The following is a 24,040-nucleotide window of genomic DNA, read 5'->3' as shown; positions in this document are numbered from 1 at the left end:
TTCCGCCGTCTGGACATTTCGCAGACCACATTCGGTTCGATTCAGGTTTCCTTGGCCAAACTTCAATGCCTAATGCAAGAAGTTGGTGTGTAAAAAGGCTGAAAGAATATTGAAGGCTCTCGAAAGTGATTTTCCAGCAGCTGCTTTCTGCAACTCTTTCTCGGGTATCTCTGGAGCAAAAACAAGTCTCTTCGCAAGTAGTGACGCTAGACAGCTCCACCAATGAACACGTGAGAGGGAGCGGGATTGCTTGGAGTGGGGAAAGCGACTGCGGTTACCAGCCTTCCCAGCAGCGTGAACTGCTTCGCTCTGCCCACTCGATCTACCCGCACCCTCCCTTCTCTGCCGTTAAGCTCGGCATTGCTCCACCGATTCCGGGGATAGAGATATTTGTGTTCTTGTGTGCAGTGGAAAGAACTCACTCAGCATGAAGAAACTCACTACTTCACATTTTTTTTTAATAATCATAAATTAAAAATAATATAATCTTAACCTGTGTTTCTAACCTTTTGTCCTAACCTAGTAATAACATTTCCTACAAGAAAAACTAGCCTAATCTGACCTTCCGCCAATCTACACCTAATCTAATCTTCCTTCAAGCCAAACATAACCTAATCACACGCCCGCCAAGAAAAAAAACAATCTAATATGGCCTTCTTTCCAAAGAGGCAAATAATAATTATAAATATATTCTTTATTTTTTATCAAATAAATACCTCAACCATTAAAACTCATGCTAACTAAATTCTAAGGGTCAGGGTCTACCAGAGCGGCTTTTTCATTGGGTGACACGAGTCAGCGCATAGAATCCCATCGCCGCTGTTTTCTCAGGCTTTCGAGACCGAAGCCCGCTGCTTCGTTTGAAGTAACTTCCCAATTGTCCTCACGACGGTGGGATAAAAACTAGAAACGAAACTCCTAAGAACAAACTAACAGAAGAGATAATATGGGTAATTTTTCACCAATAACGTGATCCTCAGATCAACTTCGTTTGACCAAATAAAAAAACTGCTCATAGTAAATCAGATTTTCCTCAACATGTAAAAATCTTCAATAGAGAAGGGGGAAGGTCCTGCATTTTAATGCGACCAACACACCTATAGAATTTCTATCTCACATGTACACGCGTAACCAACCAATTTAACCCATCCCTAAGGATGTCAGAAACAGCGTATCAGATCCATCCGATTCTCAATCGACTGAACACCCAGAAGAAACTGTCTCAAGATGGAATCGTGCCCAGTGAGCTTTGGTGAATGATGCTCTGATTGCAGCTCTCGCCAAGCGGGAAATACAAGACCCTCAAACTTCAATTTGCGAATGTTTTCGTTGGCAAGCTCCTAAACGGTAACAGGTGGATTTCATCTGCTCTTGTGTCCTGTTCTTCCTAAGTGTGCCATTTCCATTCCACCCTTTAAAAAACAACCATCGGCTGTTTTTGAAGTGTGAAAAATCTATCGAACTCTGTAGTCCCATTTCACATTTGACACGTAACAACTTTCTAAAAAATTCTTCTTCATGATGATCATCGCTTCTTGCACCTATACCTCAATGAAATAATAAGTTAGGTAAACAACCTTATGTTTCCTGCATTGGTGACTTTTGGAGTGGTTAGCACAAAGCGCTACGACGCCAGCAGAAGTCCCGAGTTCGAATACCGACCTGAGTATGGGTGTTCTCTGTGAATGTCCCTTCATCAATTTCATCATATCATCGGTCATCTAATCTTCGCGATTAGCCAAAAATGGCAGAAAAGCACAGTAAAATAAACCAAATCAATCAATTTTCAATACACAAGCACAGTCATTTCTATCAAGCCATGTAACTGATATTTGCTACAAGTAACAATTGTTATATTTTACCTGAGTTAACAACACGTTTTGGTAACAGCAGTTGGAATATTGATTGATTGAGTTGCTTTATTTTACTTCGCTTTTTGTGCCACTTTTAGCTAATTTGTGAAGATGGGGATGAGTGATGACATGATGAAATTGATGAATGGACACTAACAAACATCCATGCCCAGGCCGGGATTCGAACCCGGGACCCCTGACGTCGTAGCGCGATGTACTAACCACACCACCACGGGCGCCGATTGTAGTTGAAATATAAAATTGTCGTTGATAACAAACCGAATAATAGAATTTGAAATTTTTGGAGGAAAAAATTATAATACATGGGGTAAATTCACACACACTCACAAAGGTATTCGGTCAACAGTTTGTGTTCAATTTTTCTCCACACACAAGCTTTCAATTTTATTTTATTACTTCACATTGTATTTACCAAACACGAATATGATGTATGGTGTTGAACAATTCGAACAATGCTTTGTTCACAGCAATTATTGTTGTTCCTACTGGCCCTTGCCCTTACTTCTACTATATAAAAATAGGATCTTTAATTGTTCGTTAATCCAGGTTCCTTCAGCATTCAATCGATCAGTAAAATCAGGGCTGTCTGTTATCTAGTGTTTATCAAGTTATTTGTTGTAAATAGACGCCTTAGGAAGTTGAGTCTAAACAATGTAACCTCGTCAGTGTAAAGAGTGAGAACAAAGTAATGAAGCCCTTAGCTGTTATTCTTCGAGCTCCACACAAAGGCAAAAAGCCTGATGAGTAAAGTGTTTCGACCTGCCAGATGCAAGATGATGCTGTCAGCGTAAGAATGCGTCCCCTGACAGAGTATTGAATTATTGATCTTCTTCTGTGGCTTCTGAAGGTCGCCAAAAGTAGCCTCCTTCATCATCTCCTTCGGCAGGAAATGGCCCATCCGAGTGGGTTAACTTCCATTGCTCTGGCGCACAAATAGAGAACATATATCCGCCTATCCGATGTACAGTCACCCACAATAAAAGTGGGACACTTGGATCTTGAAATGACCACTTCCTTCCATGGCGTTATGTGTTCCATAACACTGCGGCGGTGACCGAATTTACCATTTGCTATTTAAGATCGCATGTCACCGTAGCTATGTTGTTAGGTATGAAATGGTGATAAATTCATAGCACATTAGTGATCTCGATTTGTATATTTAAAAAAAACTACGACAAATAGACAAATAAAAAAATATCTAATGAAATGTGACTCAAAACAGCTCACTTACAGTATATCTTAAAATATTACAAACTCGTAGCTCTCCTACATTTAAGTAACGTATTTTCGACATTCTTAAAACCTTAAAAAAGTTGTTAATCGTAATTATAATAACCATCTTATTGGATTTGCAACAATACATGTTGGCTGTTTATATTACAAATGTCTTCACATAAAATCTATTAACCTTGCATTTATTTATTAATCGCAAATGTAAATACAATTACCAAGTTGTTAAAATCAAAGTATATCACTAACTTGATAGAGGTAGGTAATTGGCAAGTCTAACAACTAGGCCGCATTGCAATTTATTCTTGTGTGCGGATTTTTTTGTGTGACGTAGCTTTGAAGTTGATACCAATCTTCACGGAACGACAATTCTAGAGTGTTCGTTTCCTAAAAAGAAGTTTCTACAAGGATAATTCAGAACGCGTTTACATACATTTATGAAAATCCTTACATAATTAGAATTATAATAGCCTTATTCTTCAGAATATGGATATGCCAGTTTATGAAATGATGATGATGACCCTTCGATAATTTCTTACATATTTTTCTCATTCAAAAGTGCATTTCTGAAAAGGAAAAAAAATAACGGTGCCTTCCGCAAGTTAATAACTTATATAATTTTCTGTCTGGTGTAAATATCTCCTACGGTTTTCATGGTATACATTTTCAAAGCTTGGGTTGCGTGACTTTTGAAACACTATGTATAAGTATATGAAAATATAGGGAAGTACCAAGAGTGGTACGAATCTGTTTCAAATGGTTGCCACTGTACTATAAATTGTTGTAAGTCCTTTACAGCATTCAAAAACTTCGTGGGCAATAAGATACATGTGAAACACAAATTGGAATATCGATTCGATACTCGTTATGAACTGGGAAATTGATTTTATTTAATGCTGTTATCTGATCAATATTTTCCCTTTTCAATATAAAATATAGTGCATTCATAGAATAAGTGTTTCCGTTGCTAATGTTAGGGAAGAGAGGGGCCGACGCTAAATGCTAAATGAAAGAAAGCTAAATGCCTCAAATCTATTCTCCTTTACCCTCCCCCTGCGTCCATGATGGTCATACAGTAGGGGTAGGAATACTTTTACGCGTAATTTCTTTATCATTTTAAAATAATTCTACTAATTTTCTCCTCTATGCATCTTTGTAAGCGTAAATATTTTACACAGGGCCCATTATAACGTTCTTTTCTATCATGCTTTCTGATGTTATTTGACATAGCGTCGAAATTATGACGAGATACCACTTAAAACCAAAAAACGAGGTGTACGAACATCACATGAACAACTTTGCAAAGACATTTTTTTTAGCACGGAACACACCAAACGACATGGCACATACGTACATTTTTTATGCAAGCCAGTTACATTACACGGGACTATTGACCGACTTTACACTCACCTCACTCAAAAAGAGTATAAGGGGTGATCCACATAGGACACCCAATTATCAACCACACTTCCACGTAGTACACCCTGGACTGCGTTTTGCAGACTAACGAGGCTCTGGCGTCTGGGTTTGTCCTTATGTGTGCTGAGTGCCTCTTTACATCCTCAGCTTTTAACCGGTCAGAATGTTTTAATATTTTAGTTAACGTCATTACAGTTAATGTAGGTAAGGTAAGGGGCTGGACCCCGTATAACGTGACGGGTGCAAAATAGGCTTTAAGTGCTGAAGCACCCAAAAATTCAAATTCATATTAATTTGCAGAAGACACAATTAAACCTACAAGTGTATCAATATACGCTGTGTAAAACACACCTTATTACTAACTTCGTTGTCCGTACGTTCTCGAGAATTACGCCGATATTTTTTAATCGATAGATTTTGCTGTTTTAGGTAACAATTCTTATTTAAGGGCGTGGAAACCACAAATAACCGATAATTATAGTCTAATAGTATCACATGAAACCAACACATTACTTCAAGATAACACATCATCGCGAGCTAAAGACAACAGAAATCGTTCATAACCATCAACATTTTTCACTTCCTAGGTAGTGCAGAGGTTCAAGAGTACCGTCATTACACAAGCACTTACCGAAGGCGACGACTGTAGATTCATAATGTCATTCTACGTCTGTAACTCTTTCCCGCATAAAAACCCGAATGTTGTTTTCGTAAACTTGAAGGTCTTGATAACAATGTCACATTTTAGATTCTTACAGTGCACTGAAAGAAATGTAATTTTTCTGCTAACTAACAGGCACGAACACCACACGTAACTTACAAACAACGCTATACAAAGAGGGCGCCACCTATCTCCACTATGTGGCGCTGCAGTAGCGAACAAGATAGCAGCGAATAGGTGGAATGCTTAAAATGGGACTCGCTTCAAAGAACACGGTTGAATGAAGTCGTGGGTTTCTGAAGCAGAGTTGTATTACAACAGCTTTCTGCAATACATTTCCAACATATACTTTAACTATGTTTAATTATTTTTAAAAGACACACTTCCATCCACGTCATAAATGAACAAGATAGAAATTCGAGAACACAAGCAGGGGCGGCTCAAGATAAAATTTTCGCAGGGGTAGGTGGAATTTTGCAACGATGCATCGCCATCATCCGGTGAAGCCAGCCAGCCAGCGCCAAAGACGACACCAAAGCCAACCACTGCCCAAAGCCCAAAGGACGTTTGCAGTTCGACGTTCCGACCATTGCCCGACCCTCAGAAGGACGTTTCCAGTTCGACGTTCCAATCGAAGCCCGTTACCAGAGAGAGAGAGAGAGAGAAGGACGAATCCAGATCGACGTCCAATCGAAGCCCGTTACCTGAGAGAGATGATTCCAGGACGACGCTTGATTGATGCCCGACACTAGAGAGATTCCGGACCGGCACGTGACCACGTACACCCGACGCTAGTGACGAGAGGAACACCCGACGTTCTAAGGAAGTGAAATGTGCCCAACATCGTCTTAATCATCCTTCGTCGCGATCGACCTCGGAGAACAATTTCGCCGCAAAGGAACCGGGTGCAAATCCCGCGTCCAGGAGAGATGAATGACCACACGATGTAGCAGAGTCCGGTAGAGTATTCTTCAGATGGTCTATGTCCATGTAAACGTGCATTGTTAGTATCAACACCGTACTGTTAACGCCGAAGTCTCACTTATTTGCAAAGTGACTCAGGAACCCCGAACCTAACTTCCGTGTCTGATAATTTTTGGTACTCTTATAAAAAAAAGGGTCATTTCATGTTCAGGTGTTCTAATTTAATTGTCTGCATTCCGAGTTAGAAGCTCCATTCCATTACTTTAATTTTTAGTGTAAATTGTCAAAGTGTGCTCCATTTTTGTGTAACCGACCGCCCCGTCGCGCCATTTAATTTGTCAATAGTTGACTGATGAGTCCTTTTTAATTGTGGAAAGCGTAATTTATATTGCAAGGTCGTGTGCGTGAAGTAGTATTATTTTATTGCATAGTGGTTTCTGATGTAATTTTTGCTCGCGCCGACGATTGATTTGTGTATTCCGGCAGCTGGAGCCGATTAAGTTTTGCATCACTATGTAATGGTGTAGTTGTTCTCATTGGACGAGAGAGGCTTATGTGTATTACCCCCGTCCGAGAAACTTGTTAAATGTCGTGCTTACGACTGGATGCATACGTTCATTCGAACGAAAGATTTAACCACGCCGACCAAATTTTTTTAGATAACCGCTTTCCGAGGGCTGGTACATAAATTAATTTAAAAGAGCACAGGAGCTGGCAGACAAATGACCTAAATTCACAAAAAAGGTTTAAAACTAAAAAGGAATGATATGTTAATGAAATCCATGATTTGTATCTGTACTTCACATGTAAAAATACCTCAGATGTGTGAATGAGAGTGTAACGACCCTGCGTGGTCGCCACATTTAACGACCCTGCGCGGTCGCCATATTATATTTTGTTAAGAAGAATGCATGCTAAATGTTCCTGCGAAGCGTACACTTTTAGTTTAAATGCGTTAACGGATCCACCTCTACGTTTATTAGCTTCGACCCTGCGTGGTCGCTGTATTCTGTAAACGCTAACGGATCCACCTCTACGTATATTAGCTTCGTTTATTATTAGACCCTGCGTGGTTGCTGTATTCAGAAAATGTTATCAATTATTGTCATATACACTGTTCAACTAGTTGTTTAGAATTACAGAGTCCTGCGAGGCTCATTATTAATTGTATTGTCTGAATGCACACAGTTTTAGTTTATATTAACACGTGCATCTAGTGATTTTCCCACTAGTGTTTTCTTAATGTCATTTCTTGGATGTTTCTCAGTACGAAGGTTGCTATATGTAAAAAAAAATGAGTTAGCAACGCGTACTTGTAGTTAAAATTTTCACCACAAATGCGCCGCCCCGCGAGTATAAAGCCGGCGCAGCCAGGCCACAATGTAGAAGTAGTGACTTTAAAAGTACGATTTTTCTTATACATGTTTAAGAAGAAAAAGGCGTTTAATAAAATATAAAATCACGTTCACTTGATTATTATTGATTAATAGAGACTTAAACTAAATTTTTAACGAGAAATTTAGGATTTGGCATCGATGGTCGCGCCGACTGGTGGCGACTTCGTTCATGCAGAGACAAATGAATTCTGAAATTTACCTTATTCGGCTTTTTGCCGCCGGTGCAACGGGCCTGGCCAGGCCCGGAGCTCAGTTGGCTCCCTGATGTAAACAGGCAAACATCCAGGGTTAACTGGTCTCCCAGCCTGAGAACTAGAAGCCATCCCAGAAGGAAGGACGGAGAAAGAAGAAAGAAAAAGAAGAGCCTAGCAGCAACCTACCTACCTGGTCCGCTCGCTTAGGCTGATAGGTGCCCAGGTTCTACCTGCCCGGCTTGTCTGGGAGCACCCGGACCTTCCTTTCTAACCTGCCGTCCCTGCATAGGAGACACCGGTTGGCTTGCCAATTCCCAGCTAACGCCGGGGGTGTCGCGGCATCCTTTAATCCTTTTACCCGGCGCCCGTTATTCGGGAGTACCGATTGGTTTCGGCCAATTCCCGGCTATGGTTGGGGTACTACGCACAACCTACTCTCGTTTACAGGGGAACCCGTGACGTCAGCGGCGATCAAGGCCCTAAATAAAATTAGGTCCCCATACTCCCCCTGGCGCCTCACAGCGAGGAATAAATTGGATGTTCCCTGCCCCCCCTTTTTCTCTTCGAGACCAAAGGTGGTACAGGTAAAAGAACGTGCGTGGTACAGGTAAAAGCACGTGTGTGGTACAAGTAAATGCACGCGCGTGGTAAGGGTTTCAGGTAAAGACACGTGTGTAAGTGTGCTAACGGACACCCTTGTGTTGAGATTACAATAAACATATATAAATATATCTATTAAGCTGGTATAATCTTATCTTACACCCAGCAAGCCCTGAGTTAATTCTGAGTCCATGTTCTACGGCTGACAAAAAGTTAGCGCAGATGGGTAGACTTTTGCCGTCCAACTAATTGCACGGTTTAGTGTGTTGTTAGTGTAGTGCGGAGCACGTGGGTAGGACGTTGCAAGAGAGAGAGAGAGAGAGAGAATGAGAGAGTGATTGAGGAGGCGATGTAAACAGTTGTTAATTGCAATATTTTTTTGTTGAAACAATATATATTCACATTTTTACCGTACGTCAGTGTTGTTATTTGATGTTTTTCAGGTATCGGATATTATGCTATTAGTATGTTATGATTGTTCGAATCTACATATCCAAGGTAAACAAAACAGTGTAACATTTCAAGGTATTTACCTCCGCCTCGCATTAGTACGACAATAAACGACCGTCTCAGTACCGAACTTAAAAACCTGGACCGTAAGAGTCACGACCGGTCTCCCGTACACATAACGACGTTTGGCCCCGTGCCGGAGTATGACTGACACGTCATTTCGGGGACCGTGAGTGCACTCGTTACAAGTAAGCTTATATTGCTGCATGTTATTGCGATACATTTATTATGTTGTGCAACGGTAACTTCAATTTATTCTTGTCTACGCAAATCCAACTCTTTTTTAAAAAAAACAAATAGCCATGTTTATGCATAATCAGTATAATCAGAAATAAGGTTTTGGTGATTTGGTGCCCCTGATTCTTGATTTGTAACATTATGCTACTATCTTGCATCCAATACTCCCGTCTGACAAACTAATGCTAGAAACGTAAAATATTATTCACACCTTAATGTGATACCTGTAAAGCGCAAATTTAATGAAAACACGAATCAGTAAAGAGAACGATCGCCAGGAATACATAAGCTCTTAACCTGAATCTATGTTAACTAACCTAACCAAACACAGCATACTCTAACCTAATGAAATGTAATTCTTCTAGTAAAATGTTATGCACTTTTAAGATTGTAATATAATCATTACCGTTAAAATGTAATGCACTTTTATTGTAATATACATTAGAGTAAATATGGAGCAAAGACTCAAGTGTTATGAGCAAATATGTAAAAAAATACCACGTACCGTACAGAATATGCATCACAGGAATGGTTTCTCAACCTAAGCCGAACCGTGTCTGGTTCAGTCATTGGCGTGCGCATGGGGGAGCTGATGGTGCTACAGCCCAGTATAGAAGTTTTGAGATAATAAAAATATCCAAATTAAAATAGTAAAGAACTTGGAAAAAAACAAAGTGGTAACTGAAAACCCTGATTACATTTTCTTTTTTTTCTACAACTTTTAATCAGAGGTATCGGTTAGATTTTATTTACCGATACCGGCTGATACCTCTCTGGAATTTTAGTTTTTTGGTGAGGTTCGAAAAAATGCAGCACGGCACTTTTGCAGAGTCTAATTATCGTGGAAATTATGCAAAATTCCAAGTTCCCGTTAATTTGGCACCAAAATTGTGTGGAGAAACTGTATTTGATAATTATATAATTACATTACATATTCTCATGTAATCACGGGCGTCCGGAAGGGGGCAAGGGGTGCCGCGGCCTCCGCTCTGGAAAATGGATGTTAACATAAACTTACATATTAAATACACATATTTAATATCATTTACAGTAAGTTATGTTCATTATTGGAAGGGTGTTGCAGGAACATATCTTCAAACTGAATAAGTGTTTTTAAGGGGTCAGCACTATTATGGAGTAAAGTATGTCTCGTTTGTTCCCCTGGAAAAATATTACCATGCTTGCCCCTCTCTGAAAAAATCCTGCGGGCATCCATGCATGTAATTATTGTATGTTTTAAAGCAAAACTGTAATAAATTGATGGATATAATTGGAAGTAAATACTTACACACTAATATTAGTCAATATTTTGAACAACTTACAATTTTCGATCAACAGTATTGGTCAGAATCGTTATCGGCATCGGTGTGTATATAGGCTCAAAGTGGTATCGACTCAGCCCTAATAATTATGATATATTTTATTGTATATATGTTAGACGTGCACCAATGAGTTCAGTAATCGATTAACAAATTAATGTATCAATAATCCTTATCGCTTAATGCATGATGAAACAACCAAAGGATATGGTCTCGTTAACACAAATGAGCATAGTTTAGTACGTTTGCCACACTTTTTAGAGCAAGGCGATCTAAGCCAGGAAGTAATAAACTGGCAGTGAGAATCACATGCAGATTCGTTGGCAGGCGAAGAGTGAACTGGTGAGTTATGGCTCTGAAGTTCTTATCATAAACACAGCTAGACTGAGAGTTGTGATTTAAAACCGTTCAGTTGGAGGACGCATTCGATGACGCTCGATTTCCACGAAACGCAACACTCTAAAGGAACAGAGAGGAGAATTTTGGTGAAAACCCTATTCTTGAGAAGCATTACAAGCTTTCTTTTCGATTTCACACTTCTACTGTTAAAAGTTAACAAGTGATTCTCAGGCTTGTAGAAACTATGAAAGAAGTGGAATATACTTCCGTTTGGTTTCATGCTATTATGATTGTGCTATTTAAAAGAACCGTTCACATCAGTGGCGGTGATTTGGAGGGCAGTGCCCCCTATTTTTGCCATTTTTGCCTCCGCACTATGCTAAACCTTATCTACCAAGTGAAAGTAAACTGTCCTTGACCCCTCAGTTTTTGCACCTTTCCCCCTAGTTTTGGAACCCAATCGCCGCCACTGGTTGACATTAATACACCGTGACATGTATTAATATGTGTCCTGCTGTGAGCTGTTTTTATAATGCTTGATGATTGGTATATTAGGTAGGTAAAGGTTTGGTCTCCTTCGGAAAAATCTTTGGTTCTTTACAAATGAAATAAGCAAATAATATGGCAAACGGGGATAAAACCTGTTTTCAGACTTGTTTTGACCTACATTTCACATCGTCCGGACCACATTCATATCACCCTACCGTGATGAAAAGCATGTTTCAGCACCACCAAAATTTCATAATACATAAAAGAACTAATATTTCACGAATAAAACCAAATAGAAGTCTATACTGTTTTTCCAATAACTGTTAATCATAAATGTAATTAATGCCAGAGTACACCACAAAAAATACACTTTTTATTTCAGTGTCAAAGCGCAGCAGTAGTTGTCGGTTGCAATGGGGAGTTTACGATTCCAGGCAAGTGCGGTCAAAGCACCCGACGCTTGCACTGCAGTCTCTAAAGCCCCTATCACACGGAACTGGATTTCTAGTTGGAATGCCCTAGTTGGCCCTGAACTAACTTTCTAGGTAGCAATCATGGCCGCCTGGCTGACTGTTTGACTGGTTTGGAGAAATAGGACATGTTCTAATTGCTATTTGCATCCTCGACTGGATTCTGTGGAACAGCCAATCAGAGCAAAGTTTCGCCATGTGAAGATAATCTGTGAGTGTGCAAAAGAGCGTTTTTGTCTGTGGTTTCCGAGTGTTACTCCAGCAATATATAACGTATACAGCATGAAAGGCGCGTTGACTATGCTGAGTGCTCGGTGTTTACATTTGAAACAACTAAAATATGCTTCCATACGTGTACAGTAAACGTTGTAAAGTATGTATTTAAGCAGCGCCATTGTTATGTACCTAATAATGTTTTATATGAAACGTTATTCCTCTCGGCTGAATAGTTATCGGCTTTTAAAAATGTGAAGTGATACATTGTTTACTTCTCACGCGGCCGCCATTACAACTTCCCTCGTATGGGAACAAAAGTCTATCTACAAGTACGCTGATCAGTATCGTGTGAGGCGAAAACTAGCAAATTCATAGGAAGTCCAGCGACAACTAGGGCATACCTATTGGAAATCCAGTTCCGTGTGATGCGGTAATAATAACATTCAAATATACGTGCAATGAATTTCCAAATAAGAACGTCTAAGTTTTACAAAATGATTTAGAGTCAACAAGCGATAACAATACTTTCAGAAGACGTGCACATTTAACAGTTGGTTTCAGAAGATACGAGTACAGTATGTAACATTGTTATTCGTACACATAGAATTTCCGAGGAAAAAATGTAATATCTACTAGTAAATATAATCATTTTCATATGTACCTGGAAATTAATGTTAATGAAGGTTTCACCAACAAATGTCAATAAAAATGTATGTTCAAAGTGTATAAACAGAGCATATAATTTGTGTGAAAAGAGAAAAACACGCTGTTTCATGCAACATTGTTATTCGTACAGGCAAGAGTTTCAATCTTCCTCGCATACAGCGCCACCGCTATTCGGGCGATTTCGTGCAGTTTGCAACTTCGGAACAAGTTTGAACATGCAGGCGCGCTCCCCGTCAAGCGGAATGCTGGCGTAGGTATTGTTATAGGCCTATCGTCTATCTATCAGCGTTTTCGAAATGGGTAAGGTGAAGGAACTTAGTTCCGATCTGAAGGATGTTATTATAAATTTAGCCCTTAGAGGTTATTCGTTAAGAAAAATTGTACAAACAGTCAATAAATCCCACTCAACAGTTCAATACATAGTACCTACTGAACGAGACGAACTCGAAAACATAAAGGCAACACGTTACAGCACTGCACATCTCGCGATTTAAATATATTCTTTTTACATGTAACACATCTTAAACGCTCATAGTATGAGATGGATGGATTATTTATTAACGTAGAAGGAACAAAGCACTAACCTAAGAAACTTTGGTGTTTCTGAATACTTCCTAAACATTTGATTGGCACACCTCTCAATCAGAGTCGCCATAATGTCAGAAGTGAGCCACATTCCTATAAAAAGTTACTGAAAACACCTTGCTGCGAAGTACATGTTTTTGTAGTTCATGTGTATATTCCTCTGCAAGTCAAGCAATTTGTACTCTTCACAAATGTTCATTTTCCACTAAAAAAACAACACTCGCGAAAGGGGTGCGAGTATGATATACCTTGAGCACGACCTCCAAAATTTAAATTAATAAACCGGAAGTAAAGCAAGAGAGCGTTGCTGTTTTCACCAGAAGGACCAAGATTTATACATACAGGTGGGACAATAACGGCTAGTAAACTCGTACTGGTTGACAAAAAAAGTGCATCAGTTTGAAGAAACATAAGTAGAACCACAACTTAGTATCTTGAAATTCAGCACCAGAACTCCATAGTAGCGAGAGGAGCAATAATGTACTAATAAGAAGTAAGATGTGCAATCATACCTTATATGTACAAAAAAGACCGCGATCTTGTAAGGTAACAGTTATTAGTTGATCATGCAATAAGAAAGCGGGTCTCCCCAAATGGTTAAGTGGTTCCTACTACCGCCTTGTAATCAAGGGGTCCCGGGCTCGATCCCCACTGCAGGCACATTGCAGAGCGGATCGGATTCTACTTTAAGCGTAGATCCAGTCTAGAATAGCCCAATGAGCCATGGTCTTAAAACAAGCTTCGGCAAACTTTTGGTATAAACAAGTCTCCTAAGTACGTACTTCATAAAAGAATAAGAAATTTTTCGAAATGCCTGTTAGAGTCTGACCTGTACGTAGAGCATGTCATTTAGAAAGTCAGGACTGAAATCGAACAGGAACGACTTTGCAAGAGAAATTAACGTTTGATTGTGGTATTTCGCATTACCACACCCGAACGAATGGATAGGTTGGGTTTCCTAATGCTAAAGTTACGCTTTTATTTTGCGCACATAAATGTATCCATTGTTTATATCAGTGGTTCCCAAAGTGTGCGCCGTGGTGCGCTGGGGTGCCGAGAAATGTTCCAATATTTTCACTGAAATGTTATGATTGTTCCAAATATGTGCTTATTCAGTATTTTTAACACATAAAATGTTTCTGAATTTGAAATATGTGTTTATTTTTTTAACTTAAGGCAAGCAACCTAACCACACTAACTGAGCGTTGCAAGTGTTAGATTGCCCTACATTCTGACTTGGCCTAGGTGAAAAAAAATCTTGAAACACTAAGGGCGCCGTCCGTGAAAAGAAAAAAGTTTGAGAGTCCTTGGTTTATACCATATTAGCTTTCGTTCTTAAAACTAGATTTCACAGTACTTTGTATTCCATATTGAAATAGAATCATGTAGACTCAAAGTATTTTCCATGTTCGTCATCGCATGGCCTGTCTGCAGCAATATTAGTAACAAATTGAAGTGACTTTCCTTAAAGGATTTTTTTTTTTCGTTTTGAATTTTGTTTAAGTCCACTTTATGCACAGATAGGCTAATCGGAACTGGACATACAGTTTAAAGTTGGATCCGAACCACTGTGCCATGTGCCTCCACCGGGTATCAAACCCGGGACCACTTGATTACAAGGCGGCGACGATACCACCACGGCATCGAGAGGCCCGGGTTGATTTTTTGTTGTTGCTAATATTCTCATGATGTACCCTGAATAATCGAACCTTCAAATGACTGAAACAAAACACTGCCTGAACGTGCAATGAGGCTACTCGCATCTCAATGTCATATTTTGACATGCCATTAAAGAATCAATATCTCATAACGCACAAATGTTGTCAACTCGAACGTAAACATTGCGTGTTTTTTTTAACACTACATACAAAACCAAACTTTCGTGACATGCACAAGCACGTTTAACAAGCACCACCGGCCGGCAAAGTGCCAATGTCCCAGCAGGACGAGATTAGACCACTATCACATCTTTTCAGTGTGTGCTGCCTTTCTTTTGATTAAGACAAAACAAATCTTACCTTTCCTCGGAACGCAATGGCAACAGAGCATTCTCCTCCTGGCCGACAGAGGGCAGGCACATCTCCGACTATTATCACAACTTGATGTCACAACCAGCCAGCGATTACATCGCTTAATTCATTCCAGCACGAGACAACATGCTAGAAAATATATATATATATCACGTGTTTTCGTGTTTTTGACGCGCCGGCTGCGTCTCGTAACCTTCACCCGTGCCCGGCACACAACCGACTGACTCGTCTTCGGAAAAGTTGAACAACGACTTGCGCAGAAGGAGCTCTGTATCCCGTGTCATTGATTATGCTCGCATTGTTGGGAAGAACATTGAAAACAAATACAATACGAAAATTGTACCTTACATTGCAGTATTTCGGCGATTAGGAGGGGCGAGGGGGGCAGTTGCCCCCCACATTTTGCCGCTTTTACTCCCGCATTAAGTTAAACCTCATATACCAAGGGAAAGTAAACTGTCCTTGACCCCCCCCCATCAGTTTTGGAACCCAATCGCCGCCACTGGTAGTAATTTACGAAAAATATCGTATCTGCAGAATGAAGTGGCTAGAGTAGACACTGCCTCGGTGACCGAGTATCGAGTACACGATCTCGACACTTACGGTCCCATGTTCGAGTCCTGGAGTGAGCAAGGGAGTTCATTAGTGAGTGTCGCTTCATTAATTCCCTCTAATCATCATTTATCCTGATCGTCAAGATTAGAAATTAGAATTAGTAATTCCAAAAAGGCAAAAATGCGACGTGGAAGGAGAATATTACAATTGAATTGAATTGCGACGCGAAGTTGGGAGTTTGTGTTTCTTTAGCTGGGGAAGATTCTAAGGTGACAGGCTCGTGTTCGGGAGCTGGCAAGTTCAAATTAGGGATGGCCAAACGGATCCGGATCCGAAACATCCGGATCCGACATCCGGATCCATTCGGATCCGGATCCAAAAGTAACGGATCTGTTCCGGATCCGAAAATTCCGGGTCCGAAAATTCCGGATCCGGATCCGGGTCCGAAAGTATCGGATCTGGATCCGGATCCGAAAATCCGGACCCGAATCCGGATCCGAATCCGGATCCGAGAGTTTCGTATCTCAATCCCATTATAATATTACCACACCTTAAAAGGTATTATTATCTTCGATTACAAAGAATTTTTTCATTAGTTAGTCCTACAAGATTTTTTTTCAAGTGTTGTTCCTAAAATACTTTGCTACACATCGGCTAACACACTCGTGCAGAAAAATAATCTTACTTGTTTAACATAAAATGTCAGAGGTGATTTTGTAAATGCCATTGAAACGAATATGTATTCATTCGAATGTATTGGAAATGAAAACACACATAAATGTGAGACATTCCATTCGAGGATGAAACCTTTAACACATATAACAAGATAGAAATGTTATACAAAAATTATACAATTGTTCTACAGTTACAGTTTTACAAATTAAAATAAAACATTATAATATATGCACTGTTATATAACTACAAAGTGTAAGACTAACAAGGGAGGTTATCTAAGGGTCCCCCTCCGATTTCCATGAAACTTGGCAGGCGTATAGTGGGGCCCAAAGGAAGAAATACGTGTTTTTTGTTTCAGCTAGAAAACGGTTTTAGGGGGCAAAACCCACTCAATTGTCAAGATGAGGACAAATTGAAGTGGGGATCTGACCCCTGTGTCCCTCTCCGATTTCCATCAAACTTGGCAGGTGTGTGTATAAACGGGGCCAAATGAAGAAATACGTGTTTTTTTGTTCGGCTAAAAATCTGTTCTAGTGGGCAACCCTCCCTCAAATGTCAAGATGAGGACAAATTGAAGTGGGGTCTGACCCCTGTGTTCCCCTCCGATTTCCATGAAACGTGGTAGGTGTATAGAGGGGCCCAAAGGAAGAAATACGTGTTTTTTTTTTGTTTCAACTAAAAACTGTTTCAGGGGGCAAAATCCCCTCAAATGTCAAGATGAGGACAAATTGAAGTAAGGATCTGACCCCTGTGTCCCTCTCCGATTTTCATGCAACTTCGTAGGTGTATAGAGGGGCCCAAAGGAAGAAATACGTGTTTTTTGTTTCGGCTAAAAAACAGTTTTAGGGGCAAAACCCGCTTCAAATGTCAAGATGAGGACAAATTGACGTGGGGATCATCTGACCCCTGTGTCCCCCTCCGATTCCCATGAAATTTGACAGGTGTATAAAGAGTCCCTATGCCCCCTGTTTCTTCCTATGCCATATTTACGTGGTTTCGGGGTCAGATCCCCACTTAAATTTCTCCTCATCTTGACATTTGAGGTGGGGGGGCTCTATACACCTGCCAAGTTTCATGGAAATCGGAGGGGGAGACTTAGACCTCCCTTGTAAGTGTATTAATTAATTACAAATCGCCAACGCGCGCACACACTATATATATATATATGTATGTATGTATATATATATATATATATATATATATATATATATATATATATATATATATATATTGTTGTAAGCCCGTTTTACCTGGGCTCTGAGGTCACAGGGAAGTTTCATTTAAACATTTAGGTAGAGCTTAATAATATCTGTGGCTGAACCTGCTCCGTTAGGAGGGTAGAGATATGGAAAGTTGGTGTAAAAGGTTATTCACGCTTGTTCATACCTGGTAGATGTGTGTGATGTCTTGTCCTAATGCTTCTCGCAGACCGAATCGTGACAGTTCCAAGGTTCTATCCAGCGATCCTCAGTTCACCAAGCCAAGCGATCCCTTGCGCCTTGTAGCATGCTAGGCAGCGGTAACTCCGTGTTCCATCGTCGTAGTCAGCAGTGTAACGTGTTGTAAAGTAATCGGACTAGTTATCCATGTAGCGTCGATGAGTGTCAGAATCAAAAGAGAGCTAGCTCCGGGACGGAGCTTGCTTTTATCATTCTAGGCGTCGAAAGGTTGTTAAACCTTTCAAACGCGGTAGATCCTGTTTAGATCCACGCGTTTGCCTTTCCAGTTCCTGGTTTTTACGGAAGTTACTAGTTAGCGCATTCTTGGGATCACTCGCTGGTCGGACAAGTTCAGGAAATAAACAAGTGTGAATATTAACATGACGAGGTTTTCTCGGTTTAATGGTCTCCATATCTCTACATTCCCCTTGTTGAAATAATCGAACCACTCTGTGATGGTCGACTACCTCGTCCGGAGTAGGTTATATTTAAAAAAATATGATTTATTAACATATCAAACTCGTAGAAAACCAATACAGTAAGTCAATCACTAGAAGAATCACATCAGCGTAGAAAAAAAAAATTGAAATCACCAGAATAGTCATATGATCAAAAATATCGCAGCACCAAACACCATTGAGAAAAATATAAAAACACGTAGAGAAAAAAAATTAAGTTGTAGGTCATAGCCTCATATAAACTCAAAAAGTACGAGTACAATAACTAAGTCTTGAGGCATGGATAAAAATAATTACATAAGTGTGACACTGAACTAGTTTTGATTGAATGATGACAGCACGATAATAATAATAAAAAAAAACATGTCAGCACAGCGTGAAGAAACGCCGGGAACCGCACGCGGTTGTATTCACTGTTTGCTGAGTTCAAAGTACACTCAGCATAACATATGCGATGCTGGGCGGAGCCTTGAGGTATGTTACCTTGGCAACATTGTAAACTGCATGCCGCCATAGGCTGGACGTTCTGTGCAGCTGACGATAAAAAAAAAAAAAAAAAAACACAAAAGAAAGAGACGTATCTCTAATCCAGTATGGGCACAAACTTTGGCACTGTAAAGGACATGCGTGCGTACTAATAGCGTGTGCCTTACGGTAGTTGAAGTAGCTGAGCACCGGAACACTTTGAGCCGATGAAAAATAACATATGCATCATATGACGTCAGGAAACAAGAGCACAATGCACTCAGTGGGCGGGGCCTTGTCGATGTAGATCGTCATAGGAGGGCAGTCTGGAAGTCAAATTTTCGATGGCGCTTCGGGGCAAGAAACGTCCTGGGTAAAGCGCTCCAGTTCTGCATCGCGGCTTGGAAGATGGAAAAATCAGCCATGGGGTCCAGACGGGAACGGGTCCTTGTTGGGGCTGGAACTCCACAAGATCGTCGTCGGTCTCTGCGATGAGCCTAGGTCTGTCGCTCGATGGTACAAGCCAGTGGTCGTCATGGGTCCGGTAACATTCGTGGCGATGAAAATGAAACAAGCGCAAAAAAAGGGAAAAATTAGGAAAAAGCAAAAGGTGGTGGAGCAGATTTACAATAAATGATGACGGGTTATAAAATCGATTGAAAAGGGACTTTCAGTTAAAACTGGTGAATTATTTTGGGGGGGGAGGGGAGGTAATATCTAATTTGAATGACGGCGAAGGGGCGTTATTACTTATATGATGTAGAGTTTTTAAGGGGGCCTGTTTATGATTAACAGGTTTACCTGAAGAAAAGTTCGCCGGGGCAACGGGGGGGGGGGAAGTAGGTGGAATAATTCCATGTTGTAAGGAAAGTTCGCCGGGGCGCAACGAGGGGGGGGGGGATTTGAATAGTCGGCTTAGCCGGGAATGAAATAAGAAAAGAAAGGAAAATTCAGCGATAATAGAACGAACTAAGTGATTACGAGACATTTCCTTCTGTAATATGTGTAAATGTCGTTTATAAAAGCAATTGCTAGAATTTTACGTGTCTTGTGGACAAAGGTTTAAGCGCCTTCGATTCGCTGCTAATAAAAAAAAATTGAAAAAGAAGTGAAAAAGAGTAAGTAATATGTTTGTGTAATAGTTCATTGAAAAATAGAGTAGGTTGTAATTTCATGGGATATGAGCTATACCATGTTGTATGCTATCAATATTTGAACTTCAAAATTAAAGAAGAGAGTGGGAACATTTGCCTATATTTATTATATGCTTTATTAACATATTTAGTGCATTGCAGCTTTCAAAGAAGCAGTTCGCGTTACACCTGAGCGTAAATAAAAAAAAATTGCTATGGCCAAAAAGCCAAAAGTTCAGCAAGTTCTACGCAGTTCATTTGTTCTTTAAATCATTGATCTTGTTCTATCTTAGTTCATTCGTTCTTTCTTTATTTCTTTGTACTTTTTTCTTCATTTGAGCGTATATGTACCAGCAAATGGGGAAAAAAAAATATTTGCTAGTTAGGATCATAAACACACTAAGTACTTATTAGTCAAATCAGCTAAGTGATATGTTCTGACTATTACCATGCGTTTAAACGCAAATTATAACATTAAAATATCTGTAAAAAATAAATTATTATTAGGCAAGAAATGTATTATAAATGTTCCGACGATTGAGATAGCATTCTGTAATCCTGATCTTGTTAAAATAAAAATGACCATGTTGTATTAAAAATAAAAATGAGTTCGTTCCAACGCAAAAATGCAGTGCGTGCACGGGAAGTGGAAAGAGGGGGGTGGGGAGTCGATGAGCGTGAGAAAATGCTGGATCATAGGATGCTAGCATGTGCAATGTACGCAACAAGGAGCGAGGAGGCTAAAGCGAGTGACAACGGAGTGGCGTGTTAATGAATGTTAGTGGGGTTATCATGGCACTAGTCGTAGCGGGCTTTGAGTCTAGAAATAGTAATAGTGTCAGTCTTTTGTTTATTCCTGCCGGCGATGTAAGTTACTTCGTAGGAATTCTCGTTAACTTTGCGAAGAATAGTTCCTTTGTACTTATAAGAGGACGCAAAGGCTTTTGACACGCCTGGAGTTGGAGTGGCATCTAGAATCCATACATGTTGTCCTGGTGAGTACTGCATTTTCCTAGAAGTGCGGTCTACGTACTTTTTCTGCTGTTCGTAACGCTTGTTCAAGTTGTCATGTGCGGTCTTACGTATGGAGGTCAGGAGTTCAAGTCTCTGTGCGTTCGTCTGGGAAACATTGTCGGGGTTCGAAGGAAGGACTGCGTCAGCTAAGATCCTTGGGTTGTAGCCAAATAAAGTAAAATACGGGCTCTGGAGGGATCCAGAATGGATTGTAACGTTGTGGCTGAACGCTGCGCTAGCTAAATAGTCACACCATGAATCCTTCTTTTCTAACACAAAAACTCTCATAACTTTCTTCAAGTAACTAAATGAACTTTCAACTAATCCATTCGTGAAATGGGCACAAGTATCTACATATTTTAGTTGTACACCTGTAATATTAGCTAACTCTCGTAAGAGTAAACTTGAATTGGGTATTGAACGATCTAAATAGATCGTTTCCGGGATGCCATGAACTAAAAAGACTTTCTCAACTAGGGCCGTTGCTATGTTTTGTGCATCGTGATTAGCCAAAGGAGCTGTAATTACATACCTTGTACAACTATCAACTACCGATAGGAAATATTTGTATTTGTGCGTTTTTGAAGAGACTAAAGGACCACATACGTCAATATGAATTCGTTGGAAAGGAATTTGGGCTGGTTGAAATGTTTGCAGCGTATGCGGTTTAGAACCTTGTGGTTTCTTTGAAATCTGAAAAGGGATGCAATGTCTAACCTTATCGTACACAAATTTCTTCATATTAGGGAAAAAGTAGCGCATAAGCATTAAATTATATGTCTTTTGTGCACCTTGGTGACTTCCATTCATTTTGTGTGCATGAATAAGGTCGAAAACTTGATTTCTTAATGCATGAGGAATACAAAGTCTATCCCTATTACCAGTTTTGATTTTATTAGTCCTGTATAAGACTCCATTTTTGAGTACATAAGAATACGAAAGCTTTTCTAGTTTAGGGTCACTAGCTTTATCTTTGTTTTCTAATACGTCAATAATGTCTCTGAAATAGGGGTCTTTACGTTGTTCTGAACTAATATCAAAATCTGCTGCTTGTGCATGAAATACTTGATGAAAAAATAAGTCATCATCATCATCATCATCTTTCTTGTCATGATTAGTCTTTTCTATAGGGTTGTCTTTGGGAATTACAGGTGACTGAGTGTTTACTGTATCATTGGGAAGGACTACTGGATGCTGGCTCATAAGGGAAGCAGATGGTGTAAAAAGTACAGGCTTATGGGTATTAGGTGTCGTAGTGGTGATGTTCAAATTGATATAAGTTTCTGTTCGTGGACTTAACTGAACTGTGTTTGAAAGGGTAGCTTTTCCCTCATACACATTTGCATTTTCAATTTGGGTAAATATGTCATGGGACAGCTGGTGAGTCTTGTACTTTGATCTTAAAATACTATAATTAGGAGTACGTCCTAAATGATAAAGAGTTATTGTATTGTCTTTTAATGACATTTCGCACCTCTGCGTTCGTAAAAAGTCATTTCCTAAAAGGGGAGGGACGTTAGTTGAATCTACTATTCTAAATGGGTGCGAATATTTACGCTTTCCAATTATGATAGGAAGAACTACAATTTCAGACACACTCAGTTTCGATCCGGACACACCTTGGATTGTGGATTGTACCTTGTATGTTTTTCTTTCAGTAGGGAGAAGGTGGGAAGGATAAATTGAGATTTGGGAACCCACGTCAATAAGTAAATCTACCTGTTTTCCTTGTATGCTACTATTAATAAAGTATAGGCCATTTCTTTCAATGATAGGAACTTTATCTAATCTGGTATTATCCTCGATTTCGTTCCTGCAAGTCGAAGACGATTTTAGTTTAAACTACTCTCTCGTTGTGGTTTGTAAAAGCAGTTGTCGCTCTCGTGATTATAACGACCACAAAACCTGCAGGCTGAGGTATTTGCATCGTCGCGATTAGCCTGATCTCGACGTTGAAACCTCTTGTTAGCATGACCTCTGAACTGGCCTCGAGAGTTCGATCTATAATTACCTCTGTGATTAGCTCTATGATTATTATTATTTCTATAGGAAGAGGAGTTATTATTCCCCTTGTTGAAACCTCTGTTATGTGCGTTTTGATTAGCCGTTTTCGCAAATTCCAGTACATTTGAGCAAAGATTGAAAAGAGAACTCGCGTTCATCTGTTCGTTCGAAAAGAGAGACATGCTCGACATTTGTGACGAGAGTTTGTTTATTTCATCACCAGAGGTAGCACTTTGAGCGTGTTCCACAGCGGCTACGGATGGTGGCGCCGCGGAGCGGGCACTATCAGAACTCGGTACATGATACATTCCTTGATACATTGCGTGGGAATTATTTACGGGTGGGGTATTGGACTGTAGACTTTGGACTTGATGTGTCGATGGTGGGAGAAAAGGAGATGGACACTGGTTGTATGACACAAACTGCTGAGTCGGGTTGAGTGCATTACTGGGGAGGGGGGAATAGACCTGTGCATGCGAACAGCTGTGAAGTGGTGTCGGGATGAATGTCTGGGGCAAGCTCGCCTGAGCGATTGCCTGATCAATTTCCAATTTCTCTTCCAACATACGGGAATTAATTAATGACTGCTGGCGTTCGAAATTCTGTAGGTGGGCAATTAATTCTTCTGTTCTGGCAAAATGCTTGTTGGTTAAACAGCCAATGTATTGGGCTCGCAGTCCCGTGATGATGTAAGAGAGAGTTTGTTCTTCAGTGGCGTTCGGGAAGTATTGCTGGACTAATACCTTTGTAGCAATAACGTAGGTGTGAATGGGTTCGGTTACCACTTGTTTTCTTTGGAGAATTATCTGTACAGGATCTGCTGACAGGTATGATCCCTTAAATAGCGTACTTAGCTCGTCTTTGATATGGGTGTATGTCAAGTCTACAAAATTGGGTCGTTTCTGTATGTCATGAAAATAAGTTAAAGCGGTGTCCGTCAAAAATAAAGGTAACATCTCTTTACGCTTAGCTTCCGACCATCCTGCGGCGTGTGCTACATTTTGGAACTTGAGGAAAAATGAGTCAATGTGCTTAGGGTCATTTCCGCTAAATGGTGCCGGGTACAACGCAGTTGGGATTGGGGTGGCCATGTTAGTGGTGGAAATTTGTACAGCTACGTTACCAGAACTATTAACA

At 40.1% G+C, this 24,040-nt stretch overlaps 1 protein-coding gene across 1 annotated transcript in view; it reads right to left on the bottom strand.

The window, feature by feature from the left end:
- Mctp (multiple C2 domain and transmembrane region protein) overlaps positions 1 to 15,262 on the bottom strand; it is a 544,727-nt gene extending 529,465 nt beyond the window's left edge. The window contains exon 1 of the mRNA XM_083140853.1: positions 15,149 to 15,262. Coding sequence (XP_082996979.1) covers positions 15,149 to 15,179 — 31 coding nt within the window. The 5' untranslated portion in view covers positions 15,180 to 15,262. The remainder of the gene's footprint in view (positions 1 to 15,148) is intronic.
- Between the last annotated feature and the right edge of the window lie 8,778 nt (positions 15,263 to 24,040).

This window comes from Lepisma saccharinum, chromosome 1 (assembly GCF_977018435.1).
Source record: "Lepisma saccharinum chromosome 1, izLepSacc3.1, whole genome shotgun sequence".
Classification (NCBI taxonomy): domain Eukaryota; kingdom Metazoa; phylum Arthropoda; class Insecta; order Zygentoma; family Lepismatidae; genus Lepisma; species Lepisma saccharinum.
This window is presented reverse-complemented; position numbering and strand designations above follow the sequence as displayed.